A 20,140-nucleotide genomic window follows, 5' to 3' on the forward strand; every position below is an offset into this window, starting at 1 on the left:
ATCTATTTATATCGATGGAGAGGTACAAAAGACATGATGTATACGTAAAGCACACACTTTTAAATAGCAAATTTAACACCCTAAAAGGACTACACTGAGTTTACGGCTGATCTGTTTTGGCTGGCAAAGTAACACAAAAGCAAAGCAGCCTTGTCTTCTCTTCGCCTCTCCCCCCCTCCCCTCTTCACAATCCCTTTTCTTCTATCGCTGCTCCAAGGCTTAAAGGTCTGGTTGCAGGTCAGGTTAGTCTGGTCCACTGGCCGCTAGTCCTCTGATAAGCTGGATGGATATATTCCTCCCTCTAACCTATCAGCATCCACCCCTCCCCTCCCCTCCCTACACATTGTACCTGAACCTGGAGTTGACGCACATGCTGGAAACAAGTGCCAGACTGTACGCTGTAACGCCAGGAACACGGTCAAACAAATCCGACTGACTGAGGAATCAGTGATGCTTTAGCTCCGGCAACGCTCAGAGCAGCTCTGAGATCAGTTTGAGCACTAGTGAGTTTATTATTATGGTTACACTTTATTCCGATGGACCACTTTAGACATTATACTAACTAGAAGTAACTTTGCAACAACATGTCATCTAAATCTCATTAGACTATACTCTGATGGCTGCTAGTTGAGCTGTACTTGCAAAGTTACTTATAGTTAGTAGACTGTCTAAAGTGGACCATCAAAATACATTATTATTTACAACATTATTATGTACAACACAATATTATAGTTTTTCAAACATACACTGGGTTTAAATAAATTAATACTTTTATTCAGCAAGGACACCTTAAATTGATGTCAAAAGTGACAGTAAAGATTTCTATTTCAAAGAAATTCTACTCTTTTGAACTTTCTATTCATCAAAGAATCCTGACAAAAATGTGTCATGGCTTCACAAAAAAACATTAAGCAGCACAACGGTTTTCAACATTGAGAATAATAGGATATTATTCTTGAGCCCCAAATCAGCATACACCGATCAGGCATAACATTATGACCTTATGATTATGATATTGATATTGGTCCCCCTTTTGCTGCCAAACAGCCTTGAACCGTCGAGGCATGGACTCCGCTAGACCCCTGAAGGTGTGCTGTGGTATGGCACCAAGATGTTAGCAGCAGATCCTTTAAGTCCTGTAAGTTGCGAGGTGTGGCCTCCATGATGGACTTGTTTGTTCAGCACATCCCACAGACGCTCGATTGGATTGTGATCTGGGGAATTTGGAGGCCAAGTCAACAACTCAAACTCATTGTTGTGATCCTCAAACCATTCCTGAACCATTTTTGCTTTATGGCAGGGCACATTATCCTGCCGATAGAGGAATTCCTTTTACCGCTACCGCACACGCACCGGGCCATCTACGTGATGTAAAAGAAAATGTGATTCATCAGACCAGGCCACCTTCTTCCATTGCTCCGTGGTCCAGTTCTGATGCTCACATGCCCACTGTTGGTGCTTTCGGCGGTGGACAGGGGTCAGCATGGGCACCCTGACTGGTCTGCAGCCCCATACACAACAAACTGTGATGCACTGTGTATTCTGACACCTTTCTATCAGCACCAGCATTAACTTTATGAGCATTTTGAGCTACAGTAGCTCGTCTGTTTGATCGGACCACAAGGCCAACCTTCACTCCCCACATGCATCAATGAGCCTTGGCCACCCATGACCCTGTTGCCGGTTCTCCACTGTTCCTTCCTTGGGCCACTTTTGATAGATACTGACCACTGGAGATCGGAAACACCCCACAAGAGCTGCAGTTTTGGAGATGCTCTGACCCAGTCGTCTAACCATCACAATTTGGCCCTTGTCAAACTCGCTCAAATCCTTACGCTTGCCCATTTTTCCTGCTTCGAACACATCAACTTTGAGGACAAAATGTTCACTTGCTGCCTAATATATCCCACCCACTAACAGGTGCTGTGATGAAGAGATAATCAGTGTTATTCACTTCACTGGTCATAATGTTATGACTGATCGGTGTATATTAGAATGGCTAAATTACTGTTTTTACTGTATCTTAGATCAAATAAGCCTTGGTGAGAAAAATAAATTTCTTTGAATAAAAATAACCCTAACATTTTGAATGGTAAAAGTTCTATACAATTCACAAGTCTGCAAAGAGCAGCTCTCCAGTCTTTGATGAGTATCCTGACACAACTATACAGTGTGAAGGAATAGTTAACAGTTTCAGAATAGTTTAGATGTTTTCAGCATGCAAGTCAAAATTACTATAAAATGATACCTACAAAAAGACAAAAATAAGAACACATAAATAGAAAGGAATGAACATGCATTGCAGGGATGCAGATTGTTGAGAGTAAAGCTACATTAATGTAAAGTGTCCCGTGTCTTAAAGTCTTAAAGCTGTGTCTTAAAGGCCTATGGGAGATTTGCAAGAACTGACCCACCAAACAGTTTTGGCAACCAGAGTCAGGGGATTCACATAGGGAATAGCCATTTTTAAGTCTCTGTTAAGTTTCTATTCTGCCATGTTCACCGAAGAAAGTCTTTGTTGTGTTTTATTATTATCGCTGTAATGGTTTAACAAGGACGTCACAAATATAGAGTTATATAAGTGGACAAATATAACATTTGGATGAATTTTTTTTTGGCTTAAAATAAGAAATCACTTGAAGACATTACCAAGTATATACAGTATGTCTTGTTGGTAGTTTAGCAAAGATTACAAGACTGTATGTGCTCAGGAATGCTGCCTGACAAACACTTAAAGTCCTCATGAAATCAAACTCGATCTTATTTATCTTGTTAGCACACATTACAGGTCTTAGGGTGAACAATTAATCCGTGCAAGTTAATACACAGGATAAAAAAATGTTTGCCATGGTAATCTTTAATCAAAATCTGAAAAGTAACTTCCGGTCTGGAATGGCGGTCACTTTCCGATGATGGCAGTTTGACGGCCACTCCCCTCCAACCGTTAGTCTGCTATGAGCGAGAGATGGAGAGGAGGAGCGCTGAAGTAAAACCCTCCCCTCTATTCAATATTCCGTTTCACTTGGAAATACGTCACAGCACTGAAATAAAATCAGTTGCAACTTCCGGTTCACTGGGACTTTAAAGACAATGTGAATCTCCACTCTCAACCCATTTTACTTCTGTAATGTGACATATTTGCCCTTATGTACCAAAATGGAGCCAGACTATAGTTTGCTAATGCAGTACAATAGCTTTGTGGACCTTCAGAGGAAGATTATTCAATTATTCAGTTATTTAATTTTCACTGAAGACTACAAATACAAAGACATTTTTTCTTTGGAATTTTCTTTTGTGCGACTTTTTGAGATTTAAAGTCTGTAAAATTAAATAAAAGCATGTGTATCTCTTACCTCGCTCTTTCTTTTCTTTTGAAAAAGAGTCAAACTTTCTTCGTAGTGATTTCCTCCTCTTACGAATCTCTGGAGAGAGAAAAAAAAAGATTATGGTTGGTTTTGTGTATAGATCTATAGAGAAAAAAAATATACATACATATATCATGACACAAAATATGTTATGTTACTAAATTAAATAAAACACTTCTGCGATTTTTTTAATGTTTTTGATGGAAGTATCTCACCACAATAAAATATACACTATATTATAATAATTCTTTGTTTAACCAGGGATTTTTTGTTCATAATTCTTCGATGAATAGAAAATTCAAAAGAACAGCATTTATTAAAAATATATTTTTTGAAACATTATTTAATGTTTTTAGAGTCACTCCAGAACAACCCAGTCTTGTTGAATTAGTATAAGTAATTTCTTACAAAAACTTTTAAATGGTATTGTATAAAATGCTAATGCTTAAAGCATCTGATATGCATGCCAAATGCAATATGTGTATCACACATTTCAAAACACAAAATAGCTAGTGGCACATTCGGCAACACAAAAATCTAAGCAGATGAATGTTACAGCAAGTCTTACATTCACAAAATTAAAATGTATTCCATTTATAAGGCTGATAGTGAAGCAAAACCCATAAAGCACCATGAATAGGGAAAGAGTTGGCAAGGCAAGCACTATATAAAACCTTCGTATTAGTGAAAGCTGTGAGTAAGACAAAATTAGAAGCAAAAACACTTCCTGGATAGATAAACAGCCACAATTATCTGTAATTTTTGCTAGAGAAAGAGAATTCTTTCCAAACTTGGAGCTGAAAATAAGTAGCTAAACTAAAAACACCTTTGTCAGTGTGTTTTCATAACCCTGATGTTCTCTGTCTATACGGCCCTCAGGAGAACAGTAAAAGTGTGATGAATTGCTGTTCCCTTTAGCGGGTTAAAACGTCCTCCACAGTGCTGCAACATTTTAAACTCAAGCCAATAGTTGTGTTTATACCATCAAACCTTTAACCTTAGGTTCTGGTATGTTGGTGGCATTTTGCTATGCCTTCAATTTAAGATATACTTTGACTAGTTTGAATCAGATGAATTTAGTTACGGGCAGAGGAGAAAAATGTAAAAGATGCTGTTGAGATGTCCAGAGAGACAGAGAAAACAAAAAGGGATTGTAGCACAAGCAGATGGGCTTTAGGTGGGGTCATATTCCCATGACTGCAGGAAATGAGAGTTTATTTCTATGGCAACTGCCCCCCACCTTCCCCACACGCCAAGACATCATGGGCTAAAGCCCCCATCAGGTTCCATCAGAGGGATGATTAGGGGAATGAACAGAGAGCATGCAGAGATATTTGCTTGATTTAGGATAAATAATCTCTTCAGGCCAAAGCAGAGATTGAAAACAAAGTAAAGGAGCCACTTTTATAAAACAAGAGACTGAAACAAAACAATGACAACAAGTAAACAGCTTCAGCCTGCATACAACCAGAGTTTACACAGATTAAGAATCACAATATTTCAAACAGCATGCAGCAAGTTTGAAGAATGTAACTTTCAGATAGCCACCAGCTAACCAGAAAATTAAAAAAGCCAAACGCAGAGGTCAGTCACTCATGACATGCTTTCTGAATTCTCTTAAGTGTCTTTCACAAAGTTTAATTTAACTCTCCAAAGGACATTAATCTTCCCCGAAAATAACTGCCAAACACACGTTGATGACAATTCCAAGAGGAGCGGCTGAGTAAACCACCAGGCTGAATCTGACAGATTTCTCCTTTGGGAGGAAAATGTTCCGTAAATATTCCCATAAATTGTGGTGGCTGCTTCCCCATGGGTCAGCTAGAGTGCCGACTGAGGTCTTCTCACAGATGACCAGTTGAGAACTTCACTATAGAGAACAGAGGATGACCTTTCCCGATCTGACCATGTGAAGCTGTTCATACGTGCTGGGAATACCACTTCCCACAAAACAATGTGGTTTTCCATGGTAGGGACTTAAGGGGACTCTAGCATGATACATCAAAACACATGCATAGAGGAGTCAAGAAACATAAAATGACAGATGACAACAACACAATGCAGTCTCACATTATTATATGCAGTGTTGGGGGTATCGCATTACAAGTAACTTGAGTTATGTAATAATATTACTTTTTCCAAGTAACTAGTAAAGTAACGCATTACTTTTCAAATTTACAACAAAATATTTGAGTTACTTTTTCACATTAATTTGACTGACAGCTCTCCTGCCCCCATGTTGAGAAAAATAAGTGCAGAGGCGTTGTGTGTAAACATGATGGTTATTGTAGTTCTAGACTATATGTGAGGATTTATTTATCTCACTTGCACAATAAAGATTCTGTACTCCTCAAAATGAATAAAATCAGTCAAATGCAAAATCAAAAAAATAAATCAACAATTTTTATGCATAATTTACCTTTATATTTAATTGACCAATGTCTTGCTGCTGACCTTTGATGATGAAAATTACTAGATTTTTTTATTGGTAAAACTTTTTTCTCCTGCATCCTATTCTACCATTATCCAGAATGGCAGCACAGCAGAGCTGCGCCCTCTACTGTTCATGCGTGAATTTGCATTTTTACCTCAGCCTGGGGCTTATTATTTCAATTTTGGTATGAAGAGGTCTTCACCATTGCAAAAAAATATAACTTTTTTGTTATAAAAAAACAAACAAAAACAAGCCCAGCCCAGGTGAGAAAAAGTAACGTAAAAGTAACGTAACGCATTACTTTTCTTAAAAAGTAACTAAGTAACGCAATTAGTTACTTTTTAAGGGAGCAACGCAATATTGTAATGCATTACTTTTCAAAGTAACTTTCCCCAACACTCATTATATGATAAACATGGGTGTTTTCTTTTGTGGAAACTGAGAATCAACAGAACCAAAAATGTCCATTGGTCAAATGTCATCTGCAAAGGCTCAACAATATACAAAAATATTAATGACACATTTTGAATATTTATTTTGCAGTCCTGTTCATGGATTTCAGTGATAAGGACATTTGCCTAATTTGGCTGCTTCTGCAAGTGACGGATGAATTTGTATTAAAATACATTGATTGGAGACACAGCCTTTGTGGGGTCAACAACAAAAGTCTATTTACAACTATGCACAATAATATGGTTGATTAAATTGTATAAATTGGATTTAGAACGATTTTTTCCTTGCTGTCCATGATGAAGCGGCCTGGAACCTATTTTTAGGTCATGATGACTTAACACTGGTGTTCAACAATTTAGATGTTGTGTTGGAACGGCACTGCTGTACTCCATCTCACATATCTCGCTTTTTCTTATCTGGTGAATTTACTTTTGGGAATCCCACCGAAATACGTATGAAATGACTGTGATGTATTCGCTTGGATTTCGATAAGCATCTGTCTGAAACAATCATATCTGGACTGTGACTCAAGAAATGTATCGTGCTATAAATCTATACACCACTTCTGTTATGCATGATCACAAATCATCACAAAATAGTGTTTTAACCAGCATATCACTGAAAAGGTAATGTACCTCGAGGGATGCTGATCTTAAAGTCCAAGTCTCTTCTTTCCAAGTGGTAAAGGGCCACCTCCTGCAGACGTGTTCTTTCCAGCTCTGAGAGGCTTTGGATGGAAACCGGCTGCAGCCTCACGCTCTGCCCCAGCATGGTGGCCCACGTATGGTCACCCTGAGAAAGAGACAGACGGGGAAAGAAAAGCATTATTTTCAAACTCAGTCTGCCAGAGTTTTTGCAGAGTTTGGTTGGGACCCAGTTCAAACACACCTGTTTGTCATTTTAAAGGGAAGCTGATTCATGTGTTTTTGATCAGAGCTGGAATTCTGCAACAAAGCATATCTCCAGGATTTACCCTGCTGAAAGTGATATAGTGCAGTTAAAGTGCACACCTCTTACAAACCAACCATCAAATATTGTACAGCAAAAGTTGGGGTTAAAGGGTGTTAAATTACTCCCAACAGACTTCAAGAGACATTTTTAGACATTCATAGTTTTAGATATTTCTCCCTAATAGTAAAATGTCTAGATAAACATGCCCTAAAAGGCCCTGTCTGGGCTATTAAAAACACAAAAAGCCAAAAGGTCTAAGCACTTAAAACATGCTTTATGCAAATACACTATTTGAGATTTTCTGTTTAATTTGGGTTCAAGGACGGGTACTTTTAGACTTGGCAGAAGCACTATATTGGGTAAACATACAATAGCTAGTAGACATTTTTTGACCTAATGTAATTCCTCTGACAGCTCACATCCTGTGCACAGTCATATGTGTTGGCACATCTGATGTGTTGACAACAACGAGAAGAACTGAAAGCCCAAACAATTACTTAAAGGAAATGTGCAGCAGATCAACCTTGATGATTACTAGAATAATGCCAGACTAACTAGTTCAAAATACAAAGTCTTGTCCTAGCTCTATAACTGAGAGATGTCAACATATCCAATTTTAGAATACCGTACGTGTTAAAGTACTCTTAAATTGTTAGAATCAAATCTATGCCTCCAAAACCAATTACAAAGTGACTGAACCTCTACATGAAGCAATTTAGCCTGATTCTCTGGTTATAAAGCCCCAATCATTCACTGATTAAATGAATGTGTTAGCTGTCATCTCACTAGGGTTTAATTGAAAACAGGAGTGCGCCTGTAATCTGTTTCCTTGTGTCCACGTAGGAGGTCACTTTCCACTCAAGCTGTGGTCACGCAACATGCCAACTGGTGTCAAGAAAAGGACAGAGGTCAAAACTGCATGACATCCATCAAATACCCTGTTGTAACCAGTATTTCAATTGCATGTAGAAATTATCTAAAATTTTTTAACTGTAAACTGTTATTTGTAAAGTCATTTATTATTGTGAATTCATATTCCAACAAATGAGGTGTTATATTATGGAGCTGTAAGCATCCCTTATACATCCCGTATTATCTTTTACAGGATCATTGACATATAAGTTGCAAACAACAGGAAAGCATTAAAGCTGCAGTCCGTCACTTTTTGCGCTCTAGCGGTTAATAAACAGAACTGCATGCGTCTTCAGGGCTCCAGACTAACTTTTTTCACTAATTTTAACCGAATCTACTTATTTCCACTGTATTACTCATAGGGATGGGTATCGTTAAGGTTTTAACGGTATTACTACTCTTACCGATACTGCTTATCGATCCGGTACTTTAACGGTATTCTTATCGGTTCTTTTTATTATACAGTTTTTTTCTTTATGAAAAAAAATAAATAAACATAATTAAGAACATAATTAACATGGCTTTATAATCTGAAAAGTAAAATATCTATAGCAAAAGAAACAGCAATGTTTGAACAAAAATATAAAACATCTATTTGTAAATGGACCAGTGTGCAGGCATTCGGAAGGTCTGCTAACATTAAAATTACTTAGAAAGAACAAACCTACAAAGAAATCTAACTAAGTAATGAAATGTAAAATAACACTGCATAGTTTTCACTGTATAAATTGATAGATTAATAGATTAGATAGATTAAGCTAAAGTTATTCATTCAAGAGATGTGAATATTTTCCCTTCGCCTTTTGTTCGTTTCAAATTAATGGCTCAATCGTCAGCAGGTTTATTAGACGCTGCCCCTTTAAGACCGAATGCAGAACTAATAATATCATATTCTCCTATTTCTCCAAACTATTTACGCCCATTTAAGATATAGGGCCCTATCTTGCACCCAGCGCAATTGACTTTGTACACCGACGCATGTGTCATTCCTATTTTGCACCCGTGCAAAGCGCGCTTTTCCCTCCACAGAAGCACGTCGCTAAACTAGTGAATGCACTTGCGCTCCCTGGGCGGTTCAGCGCAAAAAAGGAGGCGTGTTCCGGCGCAAACAATCCCTGGTGCTATTTTGCTGTTCCATTAAACAATTGCGCCACTGACCAGAAAAAACCTAGTCAAAAGTCAGTGGCGCGTTGCGCGTTGTTCATTATGCTATTTTAAGGGCGCATGCTTGACCATAATGTATAGCGTGCACAACGCGCATACACTTTGCTCATGTAATCTACACAGATGCAACAGTTATTTTTGCAAATCATAAATTGTTACACTAAAAAAATATTAACACATGAGATGACGGAAATCATTGTGGTGTGCCACGAAGATGTGAAAAAATAGGCATAAATCTAGCTTACAAATGATTCAGGCTAATTGTAATAATTAAGGATAAGACCTGTTTGCCCAATAGTGGCAAGACTTATATGTATATAAGGACATCTGACAAATTGGTTTGTCCGTCAAGAACCAGGAAAAAAAATCGACTGAAAAACTGAAAAAACTGAAAGACTGAAAAAAAAAAAGACTGTGAAATCACCTTTACCATAATGTACAACATTACAACTTCACTTCTCTGTCTTTCACTGCTCTTACAAGAACATCAGTCTCCTCGGCTGTGAACCGCTCCTGGCGTGCGCCTGGTAAATACGCCATAATAATAGCAATCCATAATGGAACTTGCGCACCTGCTTTTACAGGGAATGTTGGATGACGCTCGGATTGGTTTATTCACGTTACGCCCAAACCACACCTATGAATAATGAAGCTACTTCAGACCAACCCATTTTAGATTTGCGCCGGGCGCAAGAGCCATTTATCCCGCCGGGAAAATAGCAACAGCGCCGAGACCCGCCCACAAAGTTACTTGCGGTTCGCGCTTTGACACTTGCGTTTCAGATCGTTAAAATAGGGCCCATAAACTGTTAAAGTAACTACTCTCCAATTGACATTTTGACACAGACTATTTGTTTATTTGATGGTTTAGACGCACACACGAAGCCTAAAATATAGAGTGCAAGTCGGTCCGTTTCGCAGCACACACACATAAACCGCCTTGAAGTTGAAAACAGCGTCTCTTGCGCGGATTATTGTGCATTTAATAGCTCTTTATTATCAAACACATCTCGCAGTTTGGCAACAGTAGAGACTGCAGTTTACGACAATCACTGATTCTGACGTTAAGTTTAGGTTTAGGGAGAAATGACAGCGCAAGGCTGTGAAGGGAAGGATGTCGCGCTCGATGGAACACGGCTATAGGAATAGTTTTACGGTACCTCATATCTTCTTTTTATAATTATTGGAAGCCGAAATCGAAAATAAAATTATTTAATATCACAGCACATCCTTAAAGTTTAAGCAGACTAAACTGTTTTGTAGTAGTTCTCTTGGCCATCGTCACTCATTAAGCTGACTGTGGTGTTGTGTTCGCTGTAGCTCCACGTGAGAGAGCGCTCGCTTTCTCTCTCTTCTGGATTGCGAATAGCAAAAATGCATGATGGACAAATGGTTTAATATTATATCATATAGAAACGGCTGGGAAAGATAGAATTTGACAGATACAACGTCTATCAATTATAAATAGTATGTGTATTTTCTTAATTTCTCCAGTACCGACAGCAGGCAAATTTACTGGTCGCACATTCTCAAATTTTAGTCGCAAAATGCGACCATTTGGTCGCAGTCTGGAGCCCTGGCAGAAGAACATTGCAGCCGGAGCTACTTCTCTCTGTTTATGTCTATGGCGAGTCACGCTCTTCCGCAGCGGTTCCTACCAGTCGGGTCTGAAATAGTCCCAATATAAACACTTATTATAAGTGTACCATGATTCAGGGTAAGACAAAAACACGGTTTGGAAAATGGATTTATGTTGTACATTCTCATTATATAATGTTTGTACATTTTGAACACAAAAAAAGTTACAGACAGCAGCATTTAATATCATACCTTTTCACTCAGAGTGGGAAGATGAGAGAGTCTTCAATGCAACGCAAGACACAAGGTCGTTCCCTCCTCCCTAACTCTATGCCCTTCTCTTTCTCATATACACTGTCCCTTCTTTTTAAACAAAAAAAGTAAAGGCCATGAACGAAGGGAAGAGCAAAACACAAACACATGTAGCATTACAAAATTCTTCAAAGCCCACTGAAACCTAAACCACCATCAATCATCAGGAGTATTGTGCTCATTTACTGGACACAAAAGCTTTTGTGAGAAACACTTGCCTTCAAGAAACCAAGCAGCCATAACAAAACATAACACACACGTCTTATATGACGTATAAAGAATCTTGGGTTGAGGTCTCAAATCCTGAAGAAAAAATATTTTTTTTAAATGTACTCATATTATGATTCGGGCTAAATTAAGTGCATGCTTGTAAATATCATGATTGTTCATTCAAACATAGGCCAATTTGAGTGTATAGGCTATCAGCTAAGAAAAAACACACTCCGCAACACTACAGTTGGGATCAAGTGTTTATAGGATATAAACAGTGTTGGATAAGTTACTCTAAAAAAGTAATTAATAACTAGATAATTACATCTTCACCAGTGTAATAAGATTAATGTACTAATTATTCTCTCTAAAAATGATTGCATTAGGCCTACTTATTACTAATTACTTACTAAATCCCATATCAGTCTCAGATGAACAATACAGGGATAGACGTAAAACTGCTCTTTTAATTCTTTCAAATAAATAATATGAAATTGCATATATTATCCTTGAACTGACCATGGTATTTAAACATTAGACATTACATTTTGATGTTAAAACCACTATTGATTCGTAGAATTGTTCTATAGTATTTAATGAATTAACTAGTAGATAGTGTTCATAAAATATATACACTACAAAAACTCCAACCCCCAATTATCAAACCCTACTAACCCAAGCACATCTAGGAGACCAGAAAGAGTCGAGAATGGGACAAACTGCATGTGAAGCTCCATTGGTCCATTAAAGGACCAAGACTTAATATTCAGTTATATTTTACAATTGGTAGGTCAGCCTGCAAAGATCAATTCACAGCTAGGACTCATTACTTTTTACCCCTTCTAGTCACTTTTTCAAAACTCTTCACACAGTGAGCACAACAGTAGTCTATTATGCTAAATTGTGGATCATTTATCATTGCTATGGCACAAAATGCTTTCAAATTACATGAATTTTTACATTAACTTTTCTCATATGGACACAAACACCACCAAAACTCTATATACATAAGGCCAATTTGTGCATGCTTACATATACTCTTTTTAAAACTTAAGTTCAAAACCTAACATAATACAAACCTAAATAAGACAGCAATATTCAATTTCTACAATAATGCCATAATGAAATATATTCTGAATCTAAAATATTATCAAAACTATCAAAACGATTAGATGTAGCTGAACACCTACACGTCTTAGTCTTTCAATTTCATCACCATCTAAACAAAAGGGAACAACTTAGGAATACTTTTGTACTGTTATGTGAGCATGGACCGCATAACATACTGCAGTGAATTCAGAATGAGAGTGTCATTCTTGAAGATTGGTTTTAAGATTTTTGTGTAATGCTACTACTGTTGTTGTTCGTGTTTTTAGGTCATTGTTTTATGAATGACAAAGTGTGTTTGTTGGGTGGAAACTTTTGCGTTATGGAAGAAGAGTATGAAGTGTTTTGGCAGTTTAAGTGCATTTTGAATGTGAAATCAATTAACTGCCAAGCTGAAAGTTGATTAAGAAAACTGAATTTTTTTGCAAAAGTTAATAAACGGGTCCTAGTGATTGTAAAAAAAAATTAATAATACATACATACTACACAAGTTATACAATTAAATCTTAATGATTGTGCCAAATTAGACAGTGCTGGCACAAACTAGCAACAATGAAATTTAAATTTAAAACAATCAGTTATTATGCCAAATATATTAGCTGTTGTACAGTAGCTGAAATCAATGGATTTAGAATAGACAAAAGGATAAAAATGGATATTTAACATCCTGAAAGAATAAAAAATGTCCTTGGATCATAGCCAACCACTGGTTATTATTGAGCATTTATTGTGCTAAACCACAATGGTAAATGGTAAATGGGCTGCATTTATATAGCGCTTTTAACAGACCTACGGCCATCCAAAGCGCTGACAATGTTCCTTCAAAGACAAAAAAGATTATTTGACAGGGAACATGAAAAAAAAAACAGGCTGCAATGTCCATGTGTAAATCATATTCATGCATTCATATCTGAGACAACTACTCCATGTGCAGACATACCTGAGTGCATGACAAGACCCAGGCAAAAACATCAGTGGCCCATAAATATTGTTGCAAGACCGTTCTCGAGTACTAGAACAATCAAGTAAACAGTTTTGCGAAACTGCTTCACTTCACTTTGAAGAGATTTTCTTAGCAATCCAGAGCAAACAATAGCTGATTCCTTAAAAAGTCTTTCTTAGTCCAAGCTCTTATTTGCTTTCAGAATTCTTGTCCGATTTCCACTTCATGTACTTCTTTAGTCCTGACCATATTTGTCTCCTGATCCTTGAAACCTGGCACATGGTCACTTACGAGATCTTCGACATAAATACTTGTATTTAAAAACATGCTGATGGTTCCCAGATGCCCCTTTTAAATAATTTCAAAGTGTTTGTATAACAGTTCAACCAGTAACGTTCCCGGTGTTCCTATCAAAGGAGTATATATGTGTGATAAACTTCTATTGTTTATCCAGTGAGCATTTACATCAGTTGCTTGTTTGTGAATGTGCATAATCGTGAGCGCATAATAATGTGTGCGAAGATAAACCGCTCTACGATTCGAGTGGCTAATCGTCCACACAATGGGAAGTTACAGAGAACCTCTCTACTCTTGAGCAACATACCAAACCCCAGACTGACGTCTCTGTGCATTTAGAGAACTGAAAGAAAAGTGAGAAAATAAAACAACAACAGTCAGCCATTCTGAATTATCCATTTAAGGTATACTGTGTCAAACAACAATCAGGGAAACACATGTCTGCACAGAGCATCTACAGAGCATCCCGTTTGGGTGAGTTCTTAGATACAAAACAATCAGCAAATCACAAAAAGTCTTGGCTTTGGAAAAAAAAAATATATATATATATTGAACAAGTGTTTTTTCTTTTTGACTAAATTAGGCTGGCAGCAACCCTCCATTGCACTGAAATTAAGTATGTATTATTCTCTACACTGGGAGCGTCCTGAAAGCAAGCAACTAAAGTCATCATTCTGTGTGTAATGCTGTCTGGTGGTCTAATCAGTGGTTATATTCATGTACCTGATGGGATAAAGTCAACAAAAGAAAACTGAATCCCAAGGAATTTGTGGTCTGTTTTATGTTGAAGGCTATTGAAACTGACATGAAAAAATGTTAAACACCACTCCACTGCAGAAGAGGTAAAGTCTCATAAACAGATACAATGCTATTGTAGTTTGTGTGTGTGTGTGTGAGTGTGTGAGTGTGTGTGTGTGTGTGTGTGTGTGTGTGTGTGTGTGTGTGTGTGTGTGTGTGTGTGTGTGTGTGTGTGTGTGTGTGTGTGAGAGAGTGAGAGTGAGAGAGAGAGAGAGAGAGGTATCTTTGCTGTCTCCTACACAAGCATATCACAAAATATTTGTTAAATAAATATGTAAAAATATAAGGCAAAGCCAAATAGTCACTTGTTAATAAGGGTCAGTGACAAATAAGGTAGCCTGAGCTCATTTAAAAAACATGTCAAGTTTTTATAAATGTAATATTTGTATTAAAGTTTCATTGTTTTTTTTAAAAAATTTATATTCTTGAAATTTTCTGCAAAAATTGTGATTTAATAACATTGAAAAATGCACCCATCAAGTAAAAAATAGTATTACTTCCCTTTTTTAAACCAAATATTGTCTAGAGTTTTTCTTGGATATCAATAAAAAATACAATTAAATATAATCGAATAAATAATATAACATGAAAATTACACCAGACCTTTACACCAACCAGACATTTGTAACTTCAACCCCACTAAAAATATCAAAAAATGACTCAGTTCAGAAACAACTGAAAACATGTTAATCACAGAAAAAAGAATATTCAAGTAATTTTTGTATGAACTGCATTTTTGAATAACTTAATATACATAGACAAATAAAACAATTAACACATTATACAGCAGTAGGACTGTAGGCTACATCTCTAGCTGCTTAAAACAGTGCAGTAGCTTGTAGTTAAGCATGTGAAATCCAGATTTAGTCGAACTGACAAACACAAACACACTGTGCACCATCTCAAACAAACACATGTGGCAAATAGTGGCAACATAGACTTACACTTCTATAAACACTACACTACGAGTAATACTATTCCCCAAGCGTATACTGGTTATCATTGCATTTACATATTTACTGAATGTATTCTACACGTTCAATTTAGACTTTAAAATAGGCTACTGCAGCCACAATTAGACAAAAACTTTGCTCATTATACAGACTCTCTCTCTCACACACACACACACACACACACACACACACACACACACACACACACACACACACACACACACACACACACAAATCACTCTACCTGCAGACTGGGAGAAGGCGGCGTGTCGGATAGAAACACACACTCTGTAAATATGAGAAATCTCCTCAGACTCTTCAGACAGGTACAGCCAGTCCGACCCGAGCATGAGACAGACAGACAGAAGCAGAGAAGGATAAAGAGCGAGAGGGAGGTCTGTCCTCTCCATCTGCCATGTACTCATGTAAATCAGAGCGCAGCCAAGAGCAAACTTCACGTAAACACTCACACAGTGACGTAGGACAGAGGGGGAGGGGCCTAAACTGATACCGCAGAGCTTCGAACCAGTTGCCCTGTCAGACTGTCACTCATCATCAGCATAACAAACACTGGAGACACACTGTCTTCCTTTCCCATTCTCCACTGCAGGGTTTCTACTCCTCTTTCCTTATACGTGTGTTCATGAGTTCATTCCTGTTGAAATCCTGTTCTCAATGAAAACATTGAAACAGCATGATAATGAAGAAAGACAGAGACAGGAGGAAGGGAAAGAAGAAAGATGAGAAATGATGGCTTCAGGCAGAATGTGGAGTGATGCACACTATGCTTTCATAAACTGGCTTCCTCGTGACGAGCACATACCAATAAACTTGATCTTTCAACTCCTGTGCTGACCTCACAAATCTATGTTTTATCTGTTACACAAATTCTACTTTCATGATAACCTTTCAGCCAAAGGCAAAGATGCCATAAGAGTCTTTGTGATCAGTGTGTTCTAAACTGGGAAAAGTGTGGGAAAAGTCTGACACCACTTTGAAATTAGAAACAAATGTTATGTTTCAAATCCCTTATGCTAACCAAGGCTGCATTTATTTGGTTAAAAAAACAGTAATATTGTTTAAGTGTTATTACAATTTAAAATATTTATTTTCAATTTAAAATATTTCAAAAATATAATTTATTCCTGTGATGGCAAAGCTGTATTTTCAGCACCATTACTCCAGTCTTCAGTGTCACATGATCTTTCAGAAATTATTTGAATATGCTGCTTTGGAGCTCAAGAAACAGTTCTCATTATTATTAATGACGAAAACAATTGTGCCGCCTAATATTTTTTGTGGAAACCGTAACCTTTTTTCCAGGATTCCTTGAAGAATTTATTTGAAATATAACTCTTTTGTGACTTTAACATCTTTTGTCACTTTTGATCAATTTAATGCATTCATGCTCAATACAATTATTGATTTCTTTTCTTTTTTTAAGTGCTTGCTTCCATTAAAACATATTGATTCTCAAATCATGCTTTATTCTCTTCCATTTTATTTATTTTTTATTCAAAAATTTTGTATTAAATGTTTTTTTTTAAAATATTTTTGTATTTTAGATGTTATGTTATAAATGTATGACTTGTATGTGTTGTAATTGATGTGTTGAATATTTTGTGTTTTTTTTATACTTGTATGTTGTTTATTTTGTATGTTTTTTTTTTCTGTGCTCTTTTGGTGTTGACTTGGGCCACATCCACACGAAGCCAGAGCTTTCCCTATCCACTCTTTTTTTTCCCTCGTATCAATGAATATTTGCGTACACACGAAACCACTGAAACCGACTCAAAACGATGCATGCCAGGCCAGTATGTGGAGCTGTAGTTCTGCCACAGAAATACACTAAAAACAGAGAAGAAGAGTTGTGGCTAGAAGGGGTACAGCAGCGGTCGGAAGTGAGGCAAAATCTCACGATAAAATAACAATAAATACATTTGCTACTTACCAGATTGTGTTTTACTAACGCCTACAACTACCCTAACCCTAAACCTGCCCTTACAATAATGCAAATACAGTAATTAATTGACGCAATATTGATGTGCGCATGCCTAGTGCCCGTAGCTGTATCTCTTCTAGTCTTTACCGTGCAGGACGTGGTGTGATGACATCACCGTTTCATAAAATATGCGGATTGGCTGTACACGCGAAAATACAAGGGTGTTGCTTTCAGATTTATCCACTCTGGGACCCGGTTTCAAAAAATATCGGTTTCAGGCTCCTAAACGCTGATGCGATACAAGATTTTTACGTAAACGTGTCTCCGTGTGGACTGTTTGGACTCATTTGATTGTAATTTGGTCATTGAGTTTGGAAACGATTGTAATAAGAAACACCTGTGATGAGAGTCTCCTGTCTCCACCTAGTGATTATTGGATTAGTGCCCTATTTGAGGGTATAGGGGGCAATTTCGGATTCAGCCACATTGTATTGTATGATTCACTAATGAAGGCTGATTGCCGAAACGTCTGAATGCTTTGTTACAAAATAATTTTTTTTTTATTAAGAAGACACAAGTGAGTGTGGATCTTTTGTGTTAATCATGCTGGATAACATGATCATCAGGTTTTGCACAAACTTGTGGCGCTCATGTGCCAGGGGCATCATGCAGCAGTTTGATTGTGCCAGTGGCAGTTCTGACGCACTTGGTGCTCTAGGTGAGGCATGACTTCAACCCAACACTATTTCAAAACTTAGTAGTACAGTGTGTGAACTGTTAGTCTAGTAGAGTAGTTTTTGCGTAGCTTGCAACATGACCTGAACAAATCCCAAACTTATATATAATTATTTAAAATAAACAAAGCAGTTTGGATGGATGGTGGTTCTTATAAGTAAGGGCTAGACGGTATGATGGTTTATATCGTTATAGATTTTGCCATATTGTGTATATTGCGGTGTGTAAATCTACTATACTTGTGACACAACACTATTTACACTTTAGAGTGATGAAACGCATGAATGAGACAATAGAGTGTGAAAAGATTGATGTTAAAAATAGTTATTAAACGCAATAAGTCATGAAAAAAACTCAGTGTGCTCTTGCTGACTGGCACACTGCTAAAGTGCATGCATGGAAAGCTGACAGGGTGTGCGCCCAAAGTATATTTTGTCTTTGGTTTTAAGTGCATGTACAGAAAGATCGCAAATTCAGTTATTTTCACATCTTATTGCAATGGTCGAATACACACGCAATCATGTCAAAATGGCCATCATGTGGAGTATTCATGTTCACAGTCGATTATGTCTCAAGTGAAAGTAACAGTTGGGGGGAAACCAGATGTGTACGAGTGTATTGGATCCGTGCATTCACTCTTAAAGCTACACTGTGTAACTTTTTTAGTCTATTCTTAGCTAAAAACACTTAGTTCTTTCAAAAATATATGTGCTCATTAATGTATATTTACTTCTTTCAAGTAATAAAGTATTCTCGTAAGTTTATAATATGCCATTGAAAATACATAAGGTAATGGGATCTAACGGTGGTCGCCATGTTGCCCCTCCATCTTGAAAGTACATTAGCCAAAGAGGGACATACCCGTAAATTCAAGCTTCGCCTTTCGCGTTTTAACCGGTTTTAATACTGTGCGTGTCAACTTGTTCAGACTTGTCTGGTGCATGCGCAGAGAGTTTTCATCTCAGCAGCTCCAGTAACAGAGTTATACGGAGTTTTCCTGGCTTGTTTATTCCTCAAAAGTCTGTTTTTCCTTGTGTGGTATTTCTGTGCGTTAATAACTCCGTAAGTAATAATAGTTATTGTCATTGTGGATGTGTTTCAGAGTGTGTCATCATGTAATTCAGTTGATGTCACCTCAGAAGTATTTTTGTACAATAGCGTAATGCTCACCTATTTGAATAGTAATTCAGTTATTAACAATGTTTATTCGTTTATAGAAAATATTTGCTTGTAATGTATGTTGATGGAAATATGTATCAGGTCTGATCGGCATATTAACACTTGTTATACAGAGCTAAACCTGCGCACACACTTTTGTAACCGGACACCGCTTGTTAGCAGCGGCAGCTCCGCTCCTTTTAATGCAGCTGCATTTAGCGCCTATATATGGTACAATAAGCTCTGGTTTACGGTTACATTATACAAATGTAACTTATAAGTATAGTTATACAGTTCTTAACTGTGTATATTCTGTCATGTCATTATCATGTATATTTACCATCCTAATTTGTTCTCTCACAGAAACCACATTTATGTACATATCCATGCAAACCTGTTTATGCCTTGCAATTGGATGACTGAATAAACATTACTATCATCAAAGTTCACTCTGGATTAGCTGCAGTTCTTTCTAGCCGAATAATTAGGCCAGTTGAGTTCCAACCATCCCACTGCGCACATATCCCACAGGCACCGTGTCGAATGTGGACGAGGTCGAACTGGAAGCCATATTAATCTTGGACTAAATCGGCCACCGTAGGAGTTAAAACGAAATCGGAATTGAACAGAACAGAAACTAAAATTCACTGGATGGTCATATACAAGTTCACCACTAGATGGGGGAAAATATCACACAGTGTAGCTTTAAAGTGACGGCATCCGAATAAAAATTATTTGACCTGTTTGTATCAGATCAAACAAAAAATAAAAAACTTTTGGACCCACTTTATATTAGATGGCCTTAACTACTTTGTTCCCACACTTATT

At 37.3% G+C, this 20,140-nt stretch overlaps 1 protein-coding gene across 9 annotated transcripts in view; it reads right to left on the reverse strand.

Annotated features, from left to right (window-relative positions):
• The window catches only part of arhgap36 (Rho GTPase activating protein 36), a 58,173-nt gene that overhangs the window by 25,814 nt on the left and 12,219 nt on the right, over positions 1-20,140 (reverse strand). For 3 of the 9 annotated variants that reach the window (XM_079811208.1, XM_079811207.1, XM_079811206.1), the window contains exons 2-3: positions 6,888-7,044; positions 3,354-3,422 (exon numbers count right to left, since the gene is read on the reverse strand). In XM_079811208.1, the coding sequence (XP_079667334.1) occupies positions 3,354-3,422; positions 6,888-7,044 (226 nt within the window). Of the gene's footprint in view, positions 1-3,353; positions 3,423-6,887; positions 7,045-7,140; positions 7,230-13,426; positions 13,997-15,721; positions 15,927-20,140 lie in introns of those variants that run through there. The other 6 variants (XM_079811211.1, XM_079811209.1, XM_079811213.1 and 3 more) reach the window with 5 other exon arrangements.

The sequence above is a fragment of the Gobio gobio genome (genome assembly GCF_949357685.1).
Source record: "Gobio gobio genome assembly, chromosome: 2".
Taxonomy (NCBI): Eukaryota; Metazoa; Chordata; class Actinopteri; order Cypriniformes; family Gobionidae; genus Gobio; species Gobio gobio.